At 36.4% G+C, this 21,944-nt stretch overlaps 1 protein-coding gene across 2 annotated transcripts in view; it reads right to left on the reverse strand.

Moving 5' to 3' along the window:
* Positions 1–896: 896 nt before the first annotated feature.
* CEMIP2 (cell migration inducing hyaluronidase 2) overlaps positions 897–21,944 on the reverse strand; it is a 49,221-nt gene continuing 28,173 nt past the window's right edge. For both annotated transcript variants that reach the window (XM_062599923.1, XM_062599922.1), the window contains exons 8-24: positions 19,711–19,920; positions 19,111–19,316; positions 18,482–18,551; positions 15,860–15,988; positions 14,026–14,114; positions 12,077–12,208; positions 11,601–11,636; positions 10,743–10,898; positions 9,731–9,908; positions 9,138–9,353; positions 8,192–8,400; positions 7,499–7,684; positions 6,069–6,288; positions 5,799–5,897; positions 4,548–4,696; positions 3,636–3,739; positions 897–3,121 (exon numbers count right to left, since the gene is read on the reverse strand). In XM_062599923.1, the coding sequence (XP_062455907.1) occupies positions 2,925–3,121; positions 3,636–3,739; positions 4,548–4,696; positions 5,799–5,897; positions 6,069–6,288; positions 7,499–7,684; positions 8,192–8,400; positions 9,138–9,353; positions 9,731–9,908; positions 10,743–10,898; positions 11,601–11,636; positions 12,077–12,208; positions 14,026–14,114; positions 15,860–15,988; positions 18,482–18,551; positions 19,111–19,316; positions 19,711–19,920 (2,586 nt within the window). In that variant the 3' untranslated portion in view covers positions 897–2,924. The remainder of the gene's footprint in view (positions 3,122–3,635; positions 3,740–4,547; positions 4,697–5,798; positions 5,898–6,068; positions 6,289–7,498; positions 7,685–8,191; positions 8,401–9,137; positions 9,354–9,730; positions 9,909–10,742; positions 10,899–11,600; positions 11,637–12,076; positions 12,209–14,025; positions 14,115–15,859; positions 15,989–18,481; positions 18,552–19,110; positions 19,317–19,710; positions 19,921–21,944) is intronic.

The raw sequence follows: 21,944 nt of genomic DNA on the forward strand, positions 1-21,944 counted from the left end.
ATTGTACATGCTGCTATGATTCCTGTGAGTATATACAGCTGTATCTTCTAATACTTTGTGTTTCACTTGCATAGGACAGAAAAGAATCTGCTATCAATACAGGGGTACTAAAAAGAAAAATTAATCCTAGAACATGCTCCATATGGAAGTTTATGGAAGAACATTAAAAATCAGAAATGTTCAGTATATGCTTGTGAGTGATACTCATCAGTCATTTCTCAGAAATAGGAATAACGAGAGGCTATGTTTTCTGCCATTACTGAAAACATGTGCCACAGACATCATTTGTACCAGAGATAGAAGAAAACTATTAAATCATAGCTCACACCCTGCAGATGGATTAAACCATCTTCTGCTAAAGAACTTCACAGATATTTAAAGGATGGTATGTAATCATCTGAGATTCAAAATTAGTAATTACACAAAGCATACAAAATTGAACTGATTTGTGTGTGCCTCCTGAAAATTTCACAGGAAATGACACATGGGATAGTTACATTTCTAACTCTTCCAAGTAGTTGTGGATCAGCATTATTACTTATAAACTTGCACACACAAAAAGATCCTGAAAAATTACTTCATTTTTATGTTCATTTTAGCATAAATTATACATAAAAAAGAGGATATTACATGCTCTAAGAACATTTACTCAGAAACCATTTCTAAGTCAGGATATCTAGACATCATCCTGTTCAACTTGGACAAAGCATTTGCATCAACATTTCCTGCTGCTCTCTTTTCTGAGTGTAATTTGAAGGCAGAATGAAAGTGGAACATGAACCATAAACCTCACAGGTTCATTGACATTTAAAATAAAGTGGTTTATAATCTTCAGAACAATATATGTTACAAAATTACTTAATAGAAAAACAGAGGAGACTAGTTCAAGATTTTATTGCCTTGTCAGATGTAAAAATTTATTTAGCAAGTGTTTAGATTTACACAAAAGATGACGCTTCAACTGCAGGTCGAATTGTTCATCCAGTCTTACACTGCAATAATCTTGACACTTCCGGGTATGATTTTTGCAAGATGGCTTGGAATAGCTGCATCTCATGCCCAATGGTCTACCTACCTCACAAGCCCCAAGACCATTCTGTGTCTGGGCTTTCTCTACTGAGCACAACCCACAGATAAGAATAGCAGAAATCTTAAGACCATTGTAATCCACAAATATTATCGCTACTGCATTCACAGCATTAGCAAATCACATTGCTCTGCATTATTAACATCAAACATCATAGCTAGTCTTAAAGATTTACCACACACTTCTCTAACAAAATGCCTTTTTTACATTAAAACAGAACTGTGCATCAGAACAACTGCAAGATAAGTAATCATCCATTTGGCTTGGTTTTACAACAAAAATAACATTAGTCATCTGTTTAACTTCACCACGTGTCTTGTGCTCCTTTCCCCTATCCTCCCACTTAAGAACAAAGGTATTAAAACAGGCAGTCTAACTGTAGCACTGAGGTAGCATATTTTAATTGAACAAAATAACAAGTCTGCTATTGTGCATTCTCCCCTTTAAAGCACGATTAAAAAAAAAGTTTTCGGTTTCTTTGGAGAAGATAAGAATATAGTTCATTTCCCACAGCCACTCCATGTTAAATTCAAAGAACAAAGCAGCTCTGAATGGTAGATATGTTAAACCAGATAGAATGAATGAGAACACATACATAAGGAAAAGGAACCATGTCAGTTGTGTTAGAACCATAGCTACATTTTAGCTCTATTGCACCCATTATGAAATGCATCTTTACAGTCTCTGAAATTTAGTTTCAAAGATTAGATCCTAAGAAAGGGCAGCTCTGTCTCGGTTCTTCTAAATGTGTTTGACCCAGAAAGGGTCAAATAGATGTGACAAAACCAAAAGCAACCAAACAGACTTAATATAAAATCAACAGGAAATATCAACTTGAGCATATTAAGAGAGTCCAAGGTAAAAGATATAACATGACTAACTGAAAAACTGAGAGTACCTGCTACTTCCTTCACTTAAAAGTTAGATCTGGTATAGCTTTAAAAAACTCACTGCAAGAGTGAAGTTTAGGTTCATAAAAACTGAAAGTAACAAATGATTTCTCAGCTTTGCCCTGCTCGTTAAAAGCTTTAAAAGCAAATGCTGAAATAAACCTGTACCCAAGACTGTAGCCTTAATACTCAGATTAACTGATGAAGTAACTCTTACATACTCCTGCATATTTGGGGCTGAGCAGCAAGCAGAGATCCTGAAGAGCTGCAGTCTTTCCCTGCTCCATATGCTACGCTGGTGCAAATAGCCTTGGCAATCTTTGTTGCCCAGTCCATATCCCCTGCCCTGGGCTGGATCTTGAAAACCCCTCTCCTCTCTATCTTTCACAAAGCAAAGCAAAAATGTCCCTACGGTTATAGCCCCTTGAGCCCAAGCTGCATGCAGGAAAGGAATTGTTCTTTAACACCTTGGAAAGCAGGTAAGGAATGTAACTGAGCTGATTGCTAAACGACCTCTCAGAAAAACATGTAAATGGCAGAGGAAAATGCAAATTAAGTTAAGATGACCAATTCAAGCTGTTAGAGAGATTTTAACGTTAATCTTTCAAGTAATTCAAGATGCACTCCTATACCTGCTATCAAAACTTTTAAGGCTTTTTGAACACCCTCTTAAATACAAACGAGTATTAATCAGAAGGAATTTGTTTACAGTAAATACAAACATCTGAAAAAATCTCTGAAACCTGTTTATACAAATAGTAATAAATTCTTTAATATTTTGTACAACTAGAAGGTGCACAGACTAGCATTCAAGCGGTCAATGTTGGCAAACGTCTGTCAAACAATAACATGATTTACTTGGATAACAATATAGTTTAAAATGCCATAAATTAAAAATAAGTTAGTTCACATTTTCTTCTCCCCAGCATTTATGTACATCTTAGTCTTTAATGAGATCTTGTAGCCTTCTTTAGAAGCTCCAGGTCTTTCCGTCGGCTTTTGATAGCTCTGGCACAACCATACTCTTCCAGTTGTAAAGGGACATACTTCTCTATCTGAACTAGCCCTTGCCCAGCAGGACTGGTAAACAGCTTAATCCAGGATGGCTTAAAGTTTCCTTTGAAGCCCAGGAAGGCCATGCTTCCTGTGACAAAAAACAGGTTGCTATTACAGAAGCAGTCAAGTCCATCCAAGTGCAATACACTAATGGAAGAAAAAAAACGCACTGCTGCAATATTCTCCTCCCAGGACTCCTTAGTGCATTAATCCCAATCTCAGCTTTCCATGCAACTGATTAGGAGATACTAATTTGCCTTTTTTTTTGGTCATTTGTCATTAAGTATTTGGAAATAAACATTTCAACATCCATGACAGTTACAAGCCTGTCGTCTCCACACAGGACTTACGCCAGGGCCTCGAACTAGGGCCATGAGGCAGAGCATGGTCTGGACCATGTGATCTATAGAGTGACCAACACCCAAAATACTAATAACTTTTAATTGCTACATTCACATTTTGTTAGAATAAGAAGCACTAGACTAGCACAAGGAAGTTTTTAAAAATAGAACCAAAACCCCTCACATTTGCTGGGTGACGCACAAAATCTCAGCTTTGAAAAAGAGCCTGAGGAGAAGAGAAAGGTGCAAAACTCCACTAACCGTTGCTTTGCAGGTAAGGCGGTTTGGCCGTCCCCAGGGACATTAACGTTTCTGATATATTAGGACTGTCTATGTTGCCTCTTGTGCTCAGCAGAACTATAGACCTGCATCAGAAACAATGGACAGACGGCAATGGTTATGAACACTCAGTTTTCTGAATACTTTATTGAACGCTTTTACAGTTAGCTCGCCTAAGAGTCCACTTGCTTAATAATACTCGTGGTAACACTACATATGGAGATGGGTATCATTCTCTGGAAAAGCATTCCTAGAAAATAGTCTGTTTTAGAAGATAAATGTTATTAAAACACAAAATTGACTTTTAAGATTAACCTCAAAACCATTTGTAAGTGTGATTAAAACATACTTTGTTTAATGAATAAATATTTTTGAATCAAAAAAAAACACATGAAAGCATTGATACAAAATTAAAGTATTAGAAAGTTGGTATTTCTGATGTTAGCTTTTTATCTTTGTTTAAAATGAGTTAAGTGACAAGTACTTTTTCCCTGGATGACAGTGAAGTCACTCACTAACAGAATAACATTTTGTGATGTAGTTCAGATTTGTAGGTAGTTGCTTCACTTGAGAAAATCTGAAATTAAACTGGAACATGTGAAATTTTCCAATTTTGCCTGTCTTCCACCTCAAAAGAAAATTTCCTTAACTCAAATGTCATGCAATAATATTTCTTAGCTTAAAAGAATAGCAGCTTACAGTTCAACAAAGTCAGTTAAGAGCACTGACAAAATGCTCCTGTGTTTCTCTTTTTCCCTCAACATACATATGTTTGGCTCACTTTAAATGCTTCTGCATAAACATAGTTAGTGAAATCCCTGACAAGAGCAAAATATTTCCATGTAAAACTACAGTTAATGGAACATACTGTAAATAAATGTTCATCACACATACCTTTGTGGAATTCCAGATTTTAAATATCCATCTACACGCTTAATGTCTACTTCAGAAAATAATTTACTTCCTGACACTGTGCCAGTGCAGGCATCAACTACAACAATAAGTATACCATTATCCTTGAGGGAAAATACTGTGTCATTGACCTGAATGGGAGGAGAAAAAGATGGGAGGGAAGAAACACAATTTCTTTCTTTCTTTCTTTCTTTTTAAATTACCTATGCAAACAATAGCTATTCTACTGCACTCAAAGCTATCTTCATCTGTTTTACACACAGTGGCATACAACTCTTCCCCGAAACACTTGCACAGGTGACTTACTGCCTGCCTTGGTAAGTTCTCCCATTTAGGGAAGCTAACATTCAGATACTGACCTGTTTGTGCTACTTGCAAGTGCTCAGTTGATCTGTCTCTGTGGCAGTCCCAGTTTTAGCCCCGTTTTTTCCCATGAAACTCTCTTAATGCTTATGACAATGTGGAAATCTGTAGTTTCTACAGATTCAGAATCTACAGATTCTAGATTCTACAATGTAGTTTCTGTATAAGGATTGCTGTCTTAACGGATCACAATCAATTTGTCCATCTAGATAATTCAGATTTTTACTATTTCAATCAAGACAATGCATTTAAATTGCAAGATGTAAATCATATACAGACTAAGCTTTGTGGTATGAGGATACCACATAATAATGATAATTCAAAAGATAATTCTATCTTCAGCACCACATACAAGTCTTCTTCAGCTTCCAAACAGCAAAAAAAAATGAAGTAAATCAAGTTTTATACACTATACAGCATTACACACATCAGTACAGCATTGGAACAAATATAGAAATCTCTACAGATTCTTTGGTAATTGCAGTTTTGAATGAGTTTAACAAAGCTTACCGGTTTGAATGACTTCTGTTAGCACAAAAATTATTTCAGCAAAAAGGATTATTTAACAGCTTTTTAAAAAGCAGCCATCAACAAACATATAACAAATCAGATTTTAAGAGGAATGTGCAGATTTTAAACTCTTCTTCACTAGTAGTTTTCTCTCCAGCAGCAGAGAATTTGAATACATATTGGAGAACTTTGAAGCATGACTTTCTGAGGGAAAAACGTCAGCTTGATTTTTTTTTTAAATCTATGAATCAACAGTTATCTGAGTGAAGTGACCTCAGCATTATGTAAAACTGTACAACTCTTGCAATATAAACTGCTGAATAAAAAGCTTTTCAGAAGAAAACCATAAGCAATACTTACAGAAATAAATGCTTGCTGACCTCCACTTAACTCTTTTTTACCAGGAGAATTAATCTGCACAAGGAGGTAGTTTTTGTGAGGATCACTGGTGAATACCATCTGGATATCAAACAAAACACTTTAAGTACATATGTGCAGATCTCATCAACACTTTATCACTTAACTTACTCAAATAATCTATGCTCCAAAGCCAATGTATCCATTTAATCATACAACAAGGTGGTTATTTCTGTTTCTAGCCACGACAATAAATATAATGATATATTTTACCTGAGTTGCGCCACACTTTGTACATGGTACAGTAGTTTTTACTGGCATTTGCTTTATGACAGTTGGCCCTTGGTAGTACTTTGGATAAGCTTTTGCCATGCAGTTACTGATCCCTTTTGCTGAATCTTTGGTCACAATCTTGATCCTTTCACATCCCTGAGATGAGCAATAACTGTGACCATCCCTATTATATTTGGCTTGAAGAAATAAAAACAGTAATCTATGCAAAAGGTGGAAAAGAGAGAAAAAACAAGTAGAACATTTACTAGCAAGATTCACATTTGCATAGAGTTTAATCCATGATTTTAAGAAGCAGGAAAACAACAGTATTTACATCAGCATTTACTTCTGTACAGTTGTTTAAGTCATTTCAAAATATTTACAACTTTGTTAGAATTAGGAAGTCTCTACCGACATATCTGAGAAATCCCTAACAATTACAGGGGACATCATTACAAATGGATCTGTTCTGAATAGAAGAGCCACTCCCCAAAACACGGGCTTTCAGGAAACAAAAAACAAACTGCATAGCACAAATATTTTCTTTGATCATAGATCTTGATAGATATCAAGTAGTTACTGTTTGGATATTCACCTTCACCCACCAACATTGGACAATGTAGTTGTATTCTTGTGTGTTGCGCAAATGCCTGGGAATGCGTTTTAGGGGGTAGTGGTCATTATTGTTCCCATGGCATAGAGACTGATAATAATTCTTCTAACATTTAATTGTTATCATGGGAGCTTTTAGAAAAAGGAAACCTAAGTGTCTTTTAAAAAGCTAGACTCATCAGCACATTTGCCACAGATGGACAGAGAAACACATAAGGGAACAAAGCCCTATACCAATCATTTGCTTATAAACAACAGAGTACAATTTGCAAGTGATGTATGTAGAAAATTTCTAGAAGTTTACCATATCTTACATTTCCAAGAAGTATCTGTGTCAGAAGTACCTTTGAGGGGAAACTAGGACTTTTAAGTACTTCAGGTAAGTCTGAAAACAGAGCAGTGTTTTCAGAAATGGGTACGTACTATCTTCAAAATATTCATGGAATCAAAACCTTTCCGGAAATTTCTAGACATTTCAGTTTAACAGAAAGGCACAAATTTTCTTTTAAGACTTCGAGTAACTAAGTTTCTTCCTGAAAGGCACTGCTCTACAGCACTCCAGGCACCACATTTTCCCTGAGCATGGGACAGGAAAAGGCTGTGACAACTGTGGTATTCTTTGAAAAGTGTTTTAATGACAACCACTGTATTTTGGAAATTAGAAGTCACGTAAAATATTCTTTCACATATGCTGTGGGCTCTTTTGAAATCACTTTCCTGCTGTATGGGCATCTCAGAGTTGATTTTAAGAGTATCAAACTGGCTATTTTAAGGTCAAACAATATGCCTTCCTGTAGGGCCAAACTACAAAGAGTTACCCCGTACTGCTGTCAAAATAAAACTTCTTGTCTGATCGATTCTTTTCGAGTTCCAGCATTGAAGATACAGGTGTATAACGCTCTATCTTGCTCGACAGAGCAGACGACTGCCTTTGAAAGGTTTCCAGTACTATAATAAAATCCGTATTTGGTTGATAACAAAGACCAACACGAATCCAGTCATTCCTGAAAACAAAACCAAATGTATGATACAACATAGAAATGGTTTAGATGACAGCGTGCAGCAAACAAATCATTCAAAAAATAAGCAACAGGAATACAGAAATTCCCGCCCATCCTCAAACTTGATTTTTCCTCCCCTCTCTGCACAAAATGTTTCACTAAATATTATATTTCTTTTGAGACCCTTAATATATGCTTGATTTTATACTTCAAACATTTAATAAGTTCATCTGACAACAATTTCATGTCAAACCACCCAAATCCTGCTCTACACAACTTCACTATTTAACAATTTTTCCTCTCCAAATGATTTTCCTTGAAGACATACTTTTAGCTTTACATGCAGGGCCTGTTGTTTAAGCTCAGGCTTTTCACATTTTAGTATCTGGGGGAAAAAGTTTCAGTCAGTTTCACCAGTTTCAGTGATGGCTGACAGCTTTCATGCGTGCTAATTCTGCAGGACATTATTTCAATGATACTTTATAAATCAACAATAATAAAGAGACATACTTGTTGAAATTAATGAGATAAAGGTAAGTGACATTTGGAGCTTTTCCATTCCAATGTATTGTGTAGCCCTTCTGAAGCATCACGACTGGCTGGTACTGTTGAAAAACTGCTCTCTGATTAATACCTCGCAGAACCATGGGATTGGATGGATATTCATCTCGTACAATGGTCATGGAAAGGTTCTGCCCATTCCATGTTTGAACATAAACCTATAGGGTATTAAAGGGGAAGAAAAGAAATAGGAAAGATTTGGACAAAATCTTTTAATCAATGCAAACAGAAATGAAGTACTGAAGAATAATCAGTACATTGTGAACAGAGCTTCTGCATACTAGGTTCTGAACTATGCAAGACCCAAACAGAACACTTTTGTAAGACAAATTTGCAAAAAGATTTTCCCCTTTTTACAGACTTAGCAAAAGCGGATGGAGAAAAGAAAAGAAAGGTACAGAATCAATTAAGCTGTTGGGCCAAACTCATACTCAACATGAAGCAGAAATTGGAATTTTCTAGGCAAGAGACTTGTGATTCAGAACGCTGTACTTAATATTTTCATAAAAAAAAAAAAAAAAAAAAAAGAAAAAACAAGAAAACAAGACCCAGCTCGTGAACAAAAGACAGTGCTCCAGTGGAAGAAAATCTCCAATGCAAAAATGTCTTAGCAGACAGGAGTACAACATAGAACTTATAGTACGCACACAAACTCGCAGCCTAAATGTTTGGTTTTACCTTGCTGCATTCAATATTGTACTCTCTGTTCACATACTGAGAGTCATGCAAATTACAGAAATTGCCTGAAAATACATATAATACACATGAAAGTGAAATATTTTAAAAATAATTTGAAGGACTTTTTTTCATCTGAAGATAGGGAATGTTGAATGCTATCCCCCCAAATGTTCAAGTTCTAGATATGTTTTAAACAAAAAACTGCAAGAGTACTAGCCTGAGCATATGTTCCACTGCAAATTACACCATTCCATTCTATATTGTTAATGCATTTCGGGTGCTGAATCAGGTAGTTATCCGTTCTGCCAACATAGGTATCCTTGTAGTCAGTCACTGAGCCGTCTAGATCATGGAATATTGAGGTCTTGTCACCATCCAGATCTCCATCTTCAAACCAGGGGCCAGGTTTTCCAAAGAAAACTTTCAGAGAAACCTGGTAATAACAATTCAAATAGTTAACTTATTGCTAGGTGAAGCACAAATTCTGAAAATAGAAGAATTTGACAGACTTGATTAAAAGCCTTCTGGAAAGGTAGTGGAATCTTGCAAACAGAACTTCATTTTTTGGTAGTAGGCTCAAGTCACGTCTTTGGTCCAGAAGAATTTTTATTGGAACACATCATCCATCTCAAACAACATGCCCTTTTATTTGAGGGACAAAGGACACCTTGGGTGACCTCTCACCAAAAGATGCATTCTGCAATATGATGCATGGAAAAAGATGACCTGGCGCCCTGAGATGATGAAAAATACAGCAAGAAGAAAGCAAAGCCTCTTAAAAGAATAAAAGTGAACTTGTACCAAACTTACATTTGGACCAAACTTCACAAGAGAAATATTGTTTTTAGGTGTCATCTGCCATGTATTCTTCATCAAGAAACCAACTGCACTGGTAAATCTGTCTGGAGTTGGCACAAAGTTTTTGAATGTGCATTTGGTAAGATGAATAGGTCCATCATAAATTTGGAAACCTCTGATTGGGAATGTCCTGTTAATAGAAGTAAATGTTTAATGTTTTTTTTAAAATAGCATCCTGTAAAAATAACCGTGACAAGCCTCAGCTGGTGTTAGAAATAGTTTTTATCCCATTCAAGAATCAAGAAAGCAACACAATGACTCACAGATCGTGTCTTTGTAAAAGAAAATCTGTTTCTAGACTTATCTATACGACTCAAACTCCCAAGCCTTGACTCTTCGAGTTTTCTTGTTAGAAGAAAGAGCTCTCTCAGTCCACCTGCAAATCTGTCCTTTCTCCAGAGGTGGAGCGCCATAGGAGAATACTACCACTTGCTGGACTAGCCTGAATACTTCATGAATCACCACCACATTCACCTCTCAAATAAGTGAGCCCTCATGAGTGGCTAAGTGGCACAAAACCAGTCTGGCCTAGACCTAGCATTCACCTCCAGGGCAAGCAGTAGGATCTGACATCACGTTAAACAAGCAGCACATTAAGCCAGAGGGAGAAAGAAAGGATCATTGTCACAAACAGACTTACTCCATAGTCCTAACCTCTCCCTTGAATTCTCTTTACCCGAAAGCTTTTTTTTTTCTTCCTTCCAGGCCCAAATCTTTTAAAAGACTAAGCTTTCATTACTAAAGTAGGGTAACTTAAATTGGTAAGGAGGAAAATCTTTTGGTGGCTTAAAATCAAAACAGTTTGCAAACAGGCAAGAGTGACATAGCTGTCATGCAAAGTGTTTAAAACTGTTTGTCACCTTCAACAGAGTTTTCATCTCCTACATACAATACAAGGGAGGAGCTTATATTTGATACAAAAATCATTTCTGGGCAGTAGTTATTTCAATCATAAAATACTTACCTATTTCTAGGCAGAGTACGTGTCTTATTGTCTATTCCTCCAGTTCCCCAATATTTATTTTGGCCTCCAGGAACCCCGTAATTCTTGCTTTCACCTACAAACAGAGACTCAGATACCTCCTGGCTGGCACCTTCGTCATTTGGGAAGCTCCCATCACTATCAAAGCAATTTTGGAGACAAGCTTTTAGTTAGTGCTCTTCAGCAGACACACACACCAAACTATGATACTATTTCTGTTTTTACAATGATCTTCATAAAGCAAAATAGTCTATATCTCATTTATAATACATAAAACAATAAATTTCATCATTAATAGTATTTCAGACTACTTGTTTAAGAGGCTAAACACACTTGTGCACACCTAAGCATTACACTTCCTTGCCTCCTCTTGTACTCCTGTACTTTCAGGACCCACAACAACAGCTCTAGACCCATTTTGTTGTTACCTAAACTGACAACAATTCTGGCATTCTACCAAAGTCACTTAATTCTCTTGTATTAAAATGAGATTCTGTTTGCTTGAAAGACTCATCCCTTTCCATTTTCTCTACTCAACTCTTCATGGAGAAGACCAAAACTGTCTAACAAGTTATGCTATACCAAAAATACTGGGATAAAAATAAAAAATGGCAGCAAATTGAGGTGTAAAGCCAGCACATGCTGAATTAAAAAGCAAGTTTTGATAGTCATGCCAATTTACAGCCTTAATAACATTTGTTGCACTGCTGGAAATAAGACATGGGCCCAAAAATGAGCGTATATCCTTACGTAGGTATACCTATCAACTCTGACAGAAGGATTTATTTTATAAAACTTTTATGTAAGTAAAAACACACATGATTAACATGAAATACTCACCTAGCAAATGTCAAACCTATTCCATTGTCTGCAAACCTAAAAGAAAGATTTTCAAATCAAGCTTCAAGCCATATTTTCTGAATTATCCTTCAATAAACTCATGTAAGAGCACATCCTGTTTTGAACTGCAGAAAGCTTGAGTTTTTATATTATTGAAATTTAGAAACCCCCTCATATTTATAAACAACTCCTATAAAAATGCTGATATTAAAGAAAATCAAGCAATTTTTTATATATATTTAAGTGGAAACACAACAGCTTCAGGGAAGCCATAAAAATCTCAGTGCAAACATATGGTCTTAGCCAACTTTTAGACTTCTTTCTTTTCTATTATGCAAATTTTTATGCTTCCATTCAAGGCAGGTTCCCATTTAACTGTGTATAAACTTGCTGCATCTAAAGTAGCACAATATTGTGAAAGTAGTAGATGATATTGAGAAGTTCCCAGAGTTAGATGTTTGCTTTTGGATACCTACCCTGAGTTCTGAATAAGGATATCCCCTCCCCTGACCCAGGCCCCATGATCGTTGTTTTTGAAAGAGATCAATCTGTCAATTAGAGCGGCAACTCGGGGCTTTTCGGGGTCTGCATCTTGATGAGGTCGAAACCTGGGATAGAAAACACAAAACACTTAAAATAAAATTACTATTTGTTTTATATGTGTCACACGTATAGGGCTGAAAGCTAAATACTCACATTCAGCTGACAGGCACAGTATTTGGAAATGACACAAACCAAAACTACAAGCATCTGTAGTTTCCCATGTAGAAAAGGGTCTACATGGACCTAAACAAGTGGAAGCTTCTCTGTTCTTGGAGCTCTCCAACCCTGTGTTCAACCTCCCTCAGCTTCCTGAGGCTGCATCTCACCCTCCACTTAGCTGCTGCTTTTTCTCCCTGCCTGATATATCCTTTCCCCATTCCCATTGCAGCATTAAAAGGAGAGCTTGATGGAGGGAATTAAAGCTCCTTGGCAGGATACACAAGGCTGTCCTGTCCTAGGCAAAAAAAAAAAAAAAAAAAAAAAAAAAAAAAAGCTGGAGGTTTGTCTGACTGCTCCCTCGACCCCGCACAGTGTTGAGGAGCACTCCTTGTTCGAGCGCACCTGAGACACTCCTGTACTCCAGCTCAAATGAGCTCTCCATATTGCCACCAAAATGGTCTCAAAGGGTAACTTATAGCTCGAATCTGTTTTAGCCAACAGGAAGAAATGGGCAGATTAGATACTGGTGGAAGCTGTCACATAAATTAATCTCAAAACTGCAGAGGAAATTCATTATAATACATAATAAATAAAAACTAAATTTGAGAAGATTATGTTTTATTATAGTAAGTACTTGTTCCTCTTATCCCAATCATCCTGCACTCTATCTGGGATCTGCTGTATCATGATACCTGTCTCTGGAAGTTTCCATGTGAGAGAGGGAAAAAATAGGGAATGTGTGTCTCTGATAGTCTCCAGATCCTTGATTAATTTTTAAATTCCTCCAGTTTGATTCCATGCACAATGATTAGTGGCTTTATATCATTATATTCAAGCAATCAGAACAATACTCAATCCAGTATTCTTCTTGAACTATAATTTCAATTTTGAGGCTCAGTGGTCACAACAGAGTATCAATGAATATAACTTCTCAGTATTTTCTGTCCCATTTGACATTTGCTCCCTAACCAAAGATATTTTATCTGAAGTTCAGGACAAGAGTAACAAGATGCAATATAATCGGGAAATTTCCTAGAGTCTCCAGTATTGTATCTCATAGAATTGGTAAGGTTGGAAGGGACCTCTGGAGATCATCTAGTCCAACCCCCAAAAGCAGCTGTGTCATGAGCAGGATTCGAACCCACTCCTCCACAGGAGGCTGCAACCTGAATGCAGTGCCTTAGACTACTTAGCCATCCTGACCACTGGGCTATGGGCTCATTGTCTCTCAATGTGTTTAATTTGCACTATCTTAGCAAATAACTTCCAGTGAAACTATACCACTAAACTATGAACTTCAGCTCCAGAAGGTATGCCAGGAAACTTTCAGCAGCAGGAAAGGCAAGTGCCTATGTTACTCACCATTTGTATGCCTTTTTCAAACAAGTATTTGGGACTGAATCAAAAACCAGAAAACCAAATTTTAAAAGAAACCTTTACCTTCAGCAGCAATACCAGAAAATACTTTGACTGTGACAACAGAGCATGGTTACAATGAATTCTAAAAGGCTGAAAACCACCTTGGGCAAGGGTTCAGGAGGAACAGCCAGCTCCACTAAGGAACATCATGCTCTGTTGTTCCTAAAACACAAGAATGTACCAGAAAAAAATGGTATGATCTTACTTTTCAGTTATTATTTTATAATATTTAGAACATATTTTTCCTCATGTGACTGTACAAACAATCTCAGACCTTATCCATTTGATAGAGAATATCCCTTACCTTGCATTGTTGTCCAAACAAAGGTATTCTCTGGGATCGTCAGCACTAGCATTAGTTGTTTTAACACCCTTATCAATGAACAAACCAGCCTGAAACAAAGACAGATATTTCATACTATCTGGTTGTGAGGACTTTTAACTAGTTATCTTCAGCAATAAATATAAGCATTATATTTTAAAAATTAAGAAGTTGCAATTCATTCAGTAGACCATATTACGTATTATCTGACATTTCAACTGGACTTAGTTGACACATTCTCTAGAAAGAAACAAATAATCTATGCTAAGGCAGGGAGGATTGGGGGGAATTGCATGGATTTAAACTCCCCTGCCACGCACACACCCTTTCCTGAAAAATCATTAAAGTTCATTCTAAATTTCTTCACATCATCTGATTATCTATGGTTTATACTTTCTTCCACATACTGTACTGGACAATCTGGAAACCAATGTGTGGAGAATTCAAAATATTCTCAGAAATGAAAAAAAAAAAAAAAAATTAACTGGGCAAGCTTGTTCGGTCTTTTAGTTTAAAGCTCAAGCTCCTTTACCACTAAAGCTAAGCTTCACCCAAGCAATCATCGTCATTAATCTGAAACTCAGTAATACAGTATGAAATAATTTACTTTTGAAAATAAGAAAGAAGCATTTGTGTGATTAATTTAACAAATTAAATACACTGCAGCTGCAACTACCTTCACCTGTGATCCAAATATTGATTAGAATCATCTAATAATGATCTACTTGCTATATAAGCAGATCTTCAGATGTGCTGCTGGAGTTAGTTCTTTTTATATGTAATCTAGCACACAAATTCCTATCTTAGTTTAAAGGTAATGACAGTTATAGTGCTGAAACACATTTTTTTTTTTTGCTTACAATGCACATTTGTCTTCAACACATTTTAATTCCAAACTGGAAAACTGCCCTACAGTCCCAAATAGACCTTTCCTTAATATAATTTCTATAAAATGGTGCATCTACACTTTGACAGTTACGGGACTGAAGTACTAACTAGTAAAATCAGAAGGTTTTTTAAAATTTTTGGTAAGAAAACATCCACAACTTTGTCAGAGAAAGATTCTGTATATAAATACTGATCCTAGGTTTTAGTAGGTAAGCTTCACATTAACAAAAATAGACATCTGAAATTAGTAGCTTTATAAATGTCATAGATATCGATATAGACAGCAGCTATCTTCCAAGTGAAAGCATCAGTTAAAAGACTTGAACTGACTTCACTTAGCAGAATTTGGAAAAGATTAAAATCACTTTTACAAAACAAAAAGGAAAGTCTGTATCTAGACTGAGAACCCTCTAACAAAAAATTGCTGCTAAACAAGTTGACTTCTAAAGGCAACTGAAAGCATAATCTCTAGTAAAATTGTGTCACCATGTAGAAATAACCTGAGTTACTGTACAAAAAAGACTCCAGGAAGATACGTCACAGCTATTCTATGAATCACAACTGTAATAAACCTCAGTACCTCAGGGATCAATTTTCTTCAAAGTAGGAAACAATGCTGCCAGGAAAAACTGAATAGCATCTGAGAATGTTACTCCTGAGACAGTGTATTTCACTAGAAGTATTAATTGATTTCAGTTGTTTGTGCTCTAAGAGAATATCAAACACAGCAAGTAGCTGAAGTAAAACATTGCAAGGTACTGCGCACATGGTTTTTATAAACTGTGCTAAAACACCTGCATAGAACCATGCAGGTCAGTAACAGCTCAAGCCATCATCTAACTGGATTATTATTTAAACAGATGAGTTATTACATAGAAAAATAACCCTTCACAAATTAAAATTCTTTATTTATGAGATAGTGCACTACCTTAAAATTGGAGTGAACTCTGTTGTTATAGAAGATTCCTAAAGGTGTAAGCTCTGACTTAGTTTCAATGGCTGAACCATAAGGGTCTCCTGTAGCAATCTTGTGAAACAAATACCATATTCCAGCATCCTGCAAATAAAGGAGAGAATAACACTACTTATAAGAGAGTCTGATACATCAGTGCTGATGTATTTACTTCTAATCACAAACCAATCGCATGTTAAATAGAACCTGGATATTTTAAGCAAGGCAGCAGAAACAAACAAGGTCAAAATTAACTTTGCACAATGGAATGCATCCTTCAAAATAAATTCTCTGAACAACTGTTTGATAAGAAATTAAAAAATTTCAAGTAAGGCTGTGTTCTAGTGAATAATATTAAAGTTTTTTGCTTTTCAGTGAAATTATGTAAGAAAGAAATTATGTAATATATTTAAGATCCTCTAATATTTCAAATCACAAAAAAGTATTAAGAGTTCATGTAATCTTTGCATCTGAATTACACCTGTTTATACTTGGTTTCCTTTTGTTACTAGTAAACGATGCTGTAAAATAGTCTCCCCTTCTCTCCTTACTATTACAGTCTGACTAAGGTTTGTCCATTTCTGCTCATGTAAGAATTCAGTGACACAGTCAAAAAAAAGAAAAAAAAAGAAAAAAAAAAAAAAAAAAAGAATTTTCAGGGAAAGGAGGGGAAAAAAGGCACATCGAGAAGTCAGGCCAGTTCAGAGCACTGTGCCAATAACATGCAGTAATAACTTCAGTGTCTGTTCATTTTCTCCACTTCTTCAACATCCCTGCTGTTAAAGTGGCTAGGTTTATCTGCTAAGACAGACCCAAAAAAGTTCATATTCTAACTGCATTTGGGCTCAAAAGAGGTGGCACAGGGACTGTGCCAGAATAGCAAACACCTACAAGTATATATAAAAAAAAAAATCTTGCATGACTACATGTTCTGAATTCTTATAAAGGGTTTTCATCCTCTCCACTGTTCAAGAAATGGTGAAAAAGCCAAATCACTCTGGCTTAAAAGAATTGACAGATTTCACTCTGACAGAACATACTCATTTTCCAAATACCCTTGCAGACTCTACTTCTCAACAATATATTCCTATCCCTAATGATGGCACAGCTCAACATTTCCGACAGTTAACTGTGCTAAGCAAATGTGGATGTTCCATTAGTAAAACACCAAAATCTTACTCCACATATAATTAAACACAGTTCCATGCTTGGCAAAAGCAAGTAATTTTTACCAAAAACACATCTTGCTGCCTAAAAAAAAAAAAAAAAAAAAAAAAAAAAAAAAAAAAAAAAAAAACTTGAAAGCTCCTTATGCACTTACAACATTATTTGTTTTTCTGAATACTTGTTTTAAGAAACAAAAATGCATTATTTCACATATATAGCCCAAACAGAAGAAAAGTGTGCTTTGCTGATACAGCTTTACAATAGGCTTCACTGTTTAACAAAGGAGAAGGCAGTGGCATTCTTTAATTTGCTTGTTAAGTGTTAAAATTTAAGCCAGCATAAGCTGTACAGTGTAATTTTTAGAAAAAAGTTTGAGTATTTTGTTTCTGAAACACAATAAACTTTTAGACAAATGTATTTATGTCCATTCAAGGGAGGTTCACTGACTTGGCCTGCAGTAACAGAGCTACTAAACTTTGCACCATATACAAATGCTCACTCTGATAATATACACCAAGATAACAAAAGCAAGTGACATCCTCTGTGGTACACTGCAAATGCAAAAAAGTCCTTGCAAATTTTAGGCAGCAGATGCATGCCAGCTGTTTCCTGTAACCTGGCCTACAATACTGAAAACAGGTAAAGGAATGTCACTTACAGTCAACAAAATAGAAAGATACTAAGCAGGAAATAGAAGAATAGTTTGATTGATTAAGTCTGTCTACTGTTAGGAAGGATCTGGACAATTAAAAATAAAAAATGTTTCTCCAGGGCGGGGGGGGGGGGGGAGGGAAGGGAAGGACAGGACATGCAAGAAGCAGAAAAAGAATTTTGTAAGCTTTTTACACTACAGACATTTCAACCTATTTCAGAATTTTGAAACCAGCTCCACTAATTCCATTTTTGTATGTATTCTATGCCTAAGTCATAAAAAAAATGCTAAGAAACAATGACTAATGACAATGTCAATAATAATTAAAAAAGTATCTTAGCTATGCTATTTTTCAGTTCAAAGAATGAAGCTATAAAGCCAAATGTTGAAAAGCAGTCAAAGAGTAAAATCATGACAGAAATTATGTAAGACAGAGAAGCCTTACTGTTACAATGCAGTGCACTAACTCCTTGGGAATAAAAAGATTTATATATATGCAGGTATGCATATATCTATGTACATGTATACATAATAACATGTGTATGAGCATGCATAAGTGCGAGAAACTACAAAGAGGAAGAGATCTCCTCTGTTCCAGCCAAAACAAAGGTGGCTTCTCTTAAATGCACATTTAGACAAAATGTGCTTATCAGGCTAATGTGCTACCAAACATGCCAAGAGATTCATTTTTTTTTTAAATCCTTAAGTGTAATGTTGCACACATTTTGTGAACATCAGGGCAATGAACAGTTTGTGCTGAATACATCTGTATGCCTCACCTGCGAACCTGCAGCTGCATTATTTATAAGATGATTGTTGGGATGAGAAATCCAGAAGGTTGAAACTGCCCTAAAATATTATTCAAAAAACAAACTATTATTCAGAAGCTCTATGTCCCTTACAGAAATCTCTTACATTTCATAATAAGCACATTAGAAAATGTTAATCTGATGTCTAAATTCACTAATTTACATATGAAGGGAAATCACAAACACCCCACATTTAAGTAGTCATGGAAATGCTACTTTTTTATTTCAGTACACAGTATTTTAAAACATTTCATATACTCAGTGCTTCTAAAAGAGATTAATGCTATGAAGAAAAACTACTGCCAATAATTTGAGAATGTGGGGGCTTTTGCACTGAAATAAAGATGCAGTCTTAAGTTTTTTGAGCATGTACCACAGGAAATAACAATCTTTGACAAAACAATTTTTTTTTAATCTTTAATGAAAGGCTAGATAACAATTCTTTTTCTAAACTGTGCTACTATGTGAATCACATTTAAGGTCTCTGTATTCATAAGCTTATGCATGAAGATGTTCTCCTCTCTATACTGTCAAGAGATGCTCAGCAATTTAACTACTGCAAACAGTTTGATTCTGCTTTTTCACCAGGAAATACTCACATGCAGTCTGTGGCTGGCACCGGGACATAACTTCCATACACTTTATCCCTAATACCAATACACATGCTGCTGTTTCTATCTGTAGGAAGAAGAGTGCCTGGTTTGGTGACTAGTCCAAGGTTGTGGAACAGAGTATTCCTCTGTTCAATGCCATCTTCTATGAAGAAACAGTGACCTAGTGTGTCATAGCCAATGGTGTCCTTTATCTGCAGAAATACAAGTTCATTATGCCATTAGCAATAGCATTGACTGGGATTTATTTGACAAGAGCCATTTAGTTTTACTATGTTGGCACAGCTGCAAACTAAGCTTCAGAATCAGCAGTTAGGATGACTCAAACATGAAGTTTTATTTATCCCTTACAAACACACTACTACGCCTGGAGAGCTTAGCTGCCTGCAAGGATCTGAAAAAAAACAGAACGGCAAGATCTGTTAAAAAGAAAGTTACTGTTTGCACTTGTTTGTTTATTCATTGCCATAAAAAAAACATGCTGCTGAGCATTTTAAACTTGAAGAAGGAAGGAGGCTGTTTTTGCTCTAAATACTCTTTTTAACATTTATCATCAACAAGGTATAGTTTTACTGTCCTGGTACCTACCAGCAAGCCATTAGTTGCATGAACAGTCACACATCTGGAGAAACAATGATGAATGGAAAGACCTTCCAGATAAGTTTTAAAACTATAACCTCCTTTTTCATCCACATCCCCACATAGGTGAAAGTGAACAGGGTAACTTCCAATCTGCTGCTGCCCCATTTGCTTCAGCTCCACATAGGAGAGATGAACAGATGTAAAATTCTTCAGAATCTAAAAATATAATGAGACATCCAGAATGAAAAACAAACTATTTACTTTTTAACCAGTGGAAATTCAAGCTAATACATTAGCTATTTCTGCCAGAAACACAGGTATCATGCGACAATACCAGCAATACTAGTTGGAGCAATCATTAATTTCTTGTTCTGGATCCCATTTTACAAAACAGAACCCTTCATGAGTAAGAGTAAAAACAAAACCTATGCATGGCTAAAACAGTTAAATTTTCACCAGACATTATACTGCTATGTTATACTATTTGGTCTTTACCAGCTGATATGTTAAATACTCTTCATGTACAACAACATTGCATTCAGACAATTAGATGCTACCCACACTGGCCTCATCCACCACCAACACACCTACACCAGTCAGGGAAGGCTTAGTTGAACAGAATCACAGAGTAACACAGGTTCAAAGAAACCTCTCAGGATCATCTGGTCCCATCACTGGCTCAACAGAGGGACAGCTTAGAGAAGCTTGCTCAGTGCGTTGCCAAAGGAGTACCTCTAACAATCCCGATATTCACAGGAGAACAACTGGTTCCTCCCTCTTATTTTCCTAATATCTAATGAGAATTTGGCTTGCTGCCACTTGGTTCCAGGTGCCTTTTTCCCTACCACTGCGCACCTTCACAAAGCATATCCACGTCTCCTTTGTCCTAGGGAGTCCAAAACAGGACACGACACTCCAAATATGGTCTTGCAAGTGCCAAACAGAAGGGAGGAACTCTTCCTTGGATTGCACTTGTGAGACCCAAGATACTGGTGGCCTTTGCCACAAGGGCACATTGCTGCCTCATGGTCTCCTTCTTGCATAAAAGGTCCTGGTAGACAAAGCTGCTGTCCAGCTAGTCAGCACACTGCCTATGCCTTTGCATGGTGTTACTCCACTCCAGCTGCAAGACTTCCCACTTGCCTTTGGTGAACTTCATGAGGTTCCCATCAGACATTTTCTCCAGCCTGTGCAGGCCCCTCTGAGTAACAGTTCCCCACAATGGACTGACTGCTTCTTCCAGTTTGGTACCATTTGTGAGCTTGCTGAGGACACACTTCATCCCATCATCCAAGTCATTTAAATAACGATGTTATACAGCACTGTCTTCACAATTGAGGCCTGAGAGACACCACAACCAACTAGCTACCACCTCAACTTTGAGACTAATGCCTTACCTGATTTTCCACCTAACATACCTAGGTGGGAATGCAAGTGTTGATGCTTGAACCAAGAAAATAGAAAACCTAGAATTAACAAAACAGCTCTCACTCTGGGACAATACCATTACTGTTGACTTGGATGCTCTTTGAAATTAGAGCTCATGAAAGATGAAGAATAATTCTTCATCAGAATTGCCTCATATATGAAACTAGAGAATTGCCTGGCTTCCTACATGGGGATCACTCCACTACTCCAAAAAGAGAACCACATATTCTAAGCTGTAATTTCACACATACTTTAAACCAACGTAAGTGTGGGTTATCACTGAAAAATGATACGTAGAGGTCTTTCACCAGCCTCTGCATTACCACCGCTTCCTTTTCAGTCACAACTCGCATTTATGTTGCTTCAAATGGATGCTGAAATCTGACCTCAGAGAGGAACTTCTTTTTTAAGGAAGAATTTTTTTAAGAAACTGCCTTCAGAATTATGCATAGTAAAGCTACTAATAGAAAGCAAAAAGATTCAGCAGTGGAGACATGAAGATAAGGGTTTTTATCAATAAAGGGAAAAAGCACAAATATGATTTTTCATTCCCTCTAACCTAATATGAAGACAGAAAACAAATGAAAATAGAAGACAAATGCAAGAGAAATGCTTAGGCAGCAAACCTACAGGAGCTAAATTTGAAAAAAAATATTGTTGTTACTAAGTCATCTGCATCAGATATTTAACAGCTATAATCATTTTAATACACAGCTGGTGGAAGTTAATAATAGTGGATACTTGGGGGTTTTCATTGCACAGCTAAGGTTTGTTTGCTTAAAATGCAGATTGATAGTCAAATCAGGATATTC

The sequence above is a fragment of the Rhea pennata genome, chromosome Z, assembly GCF_028389875.1.
Source record: "Rhea pennata isolate bPtePen1 chromosome Z, bPtePen1.pri, whole genome shotgun sequence".
In the NCBI taxonomy this organism is placed as follows: domain Eukaryota; kingdom Metazoa; phylum Chordata; class Aves; order Rheiformes; family Rheidae; genus Rhea; species Rhea pennata.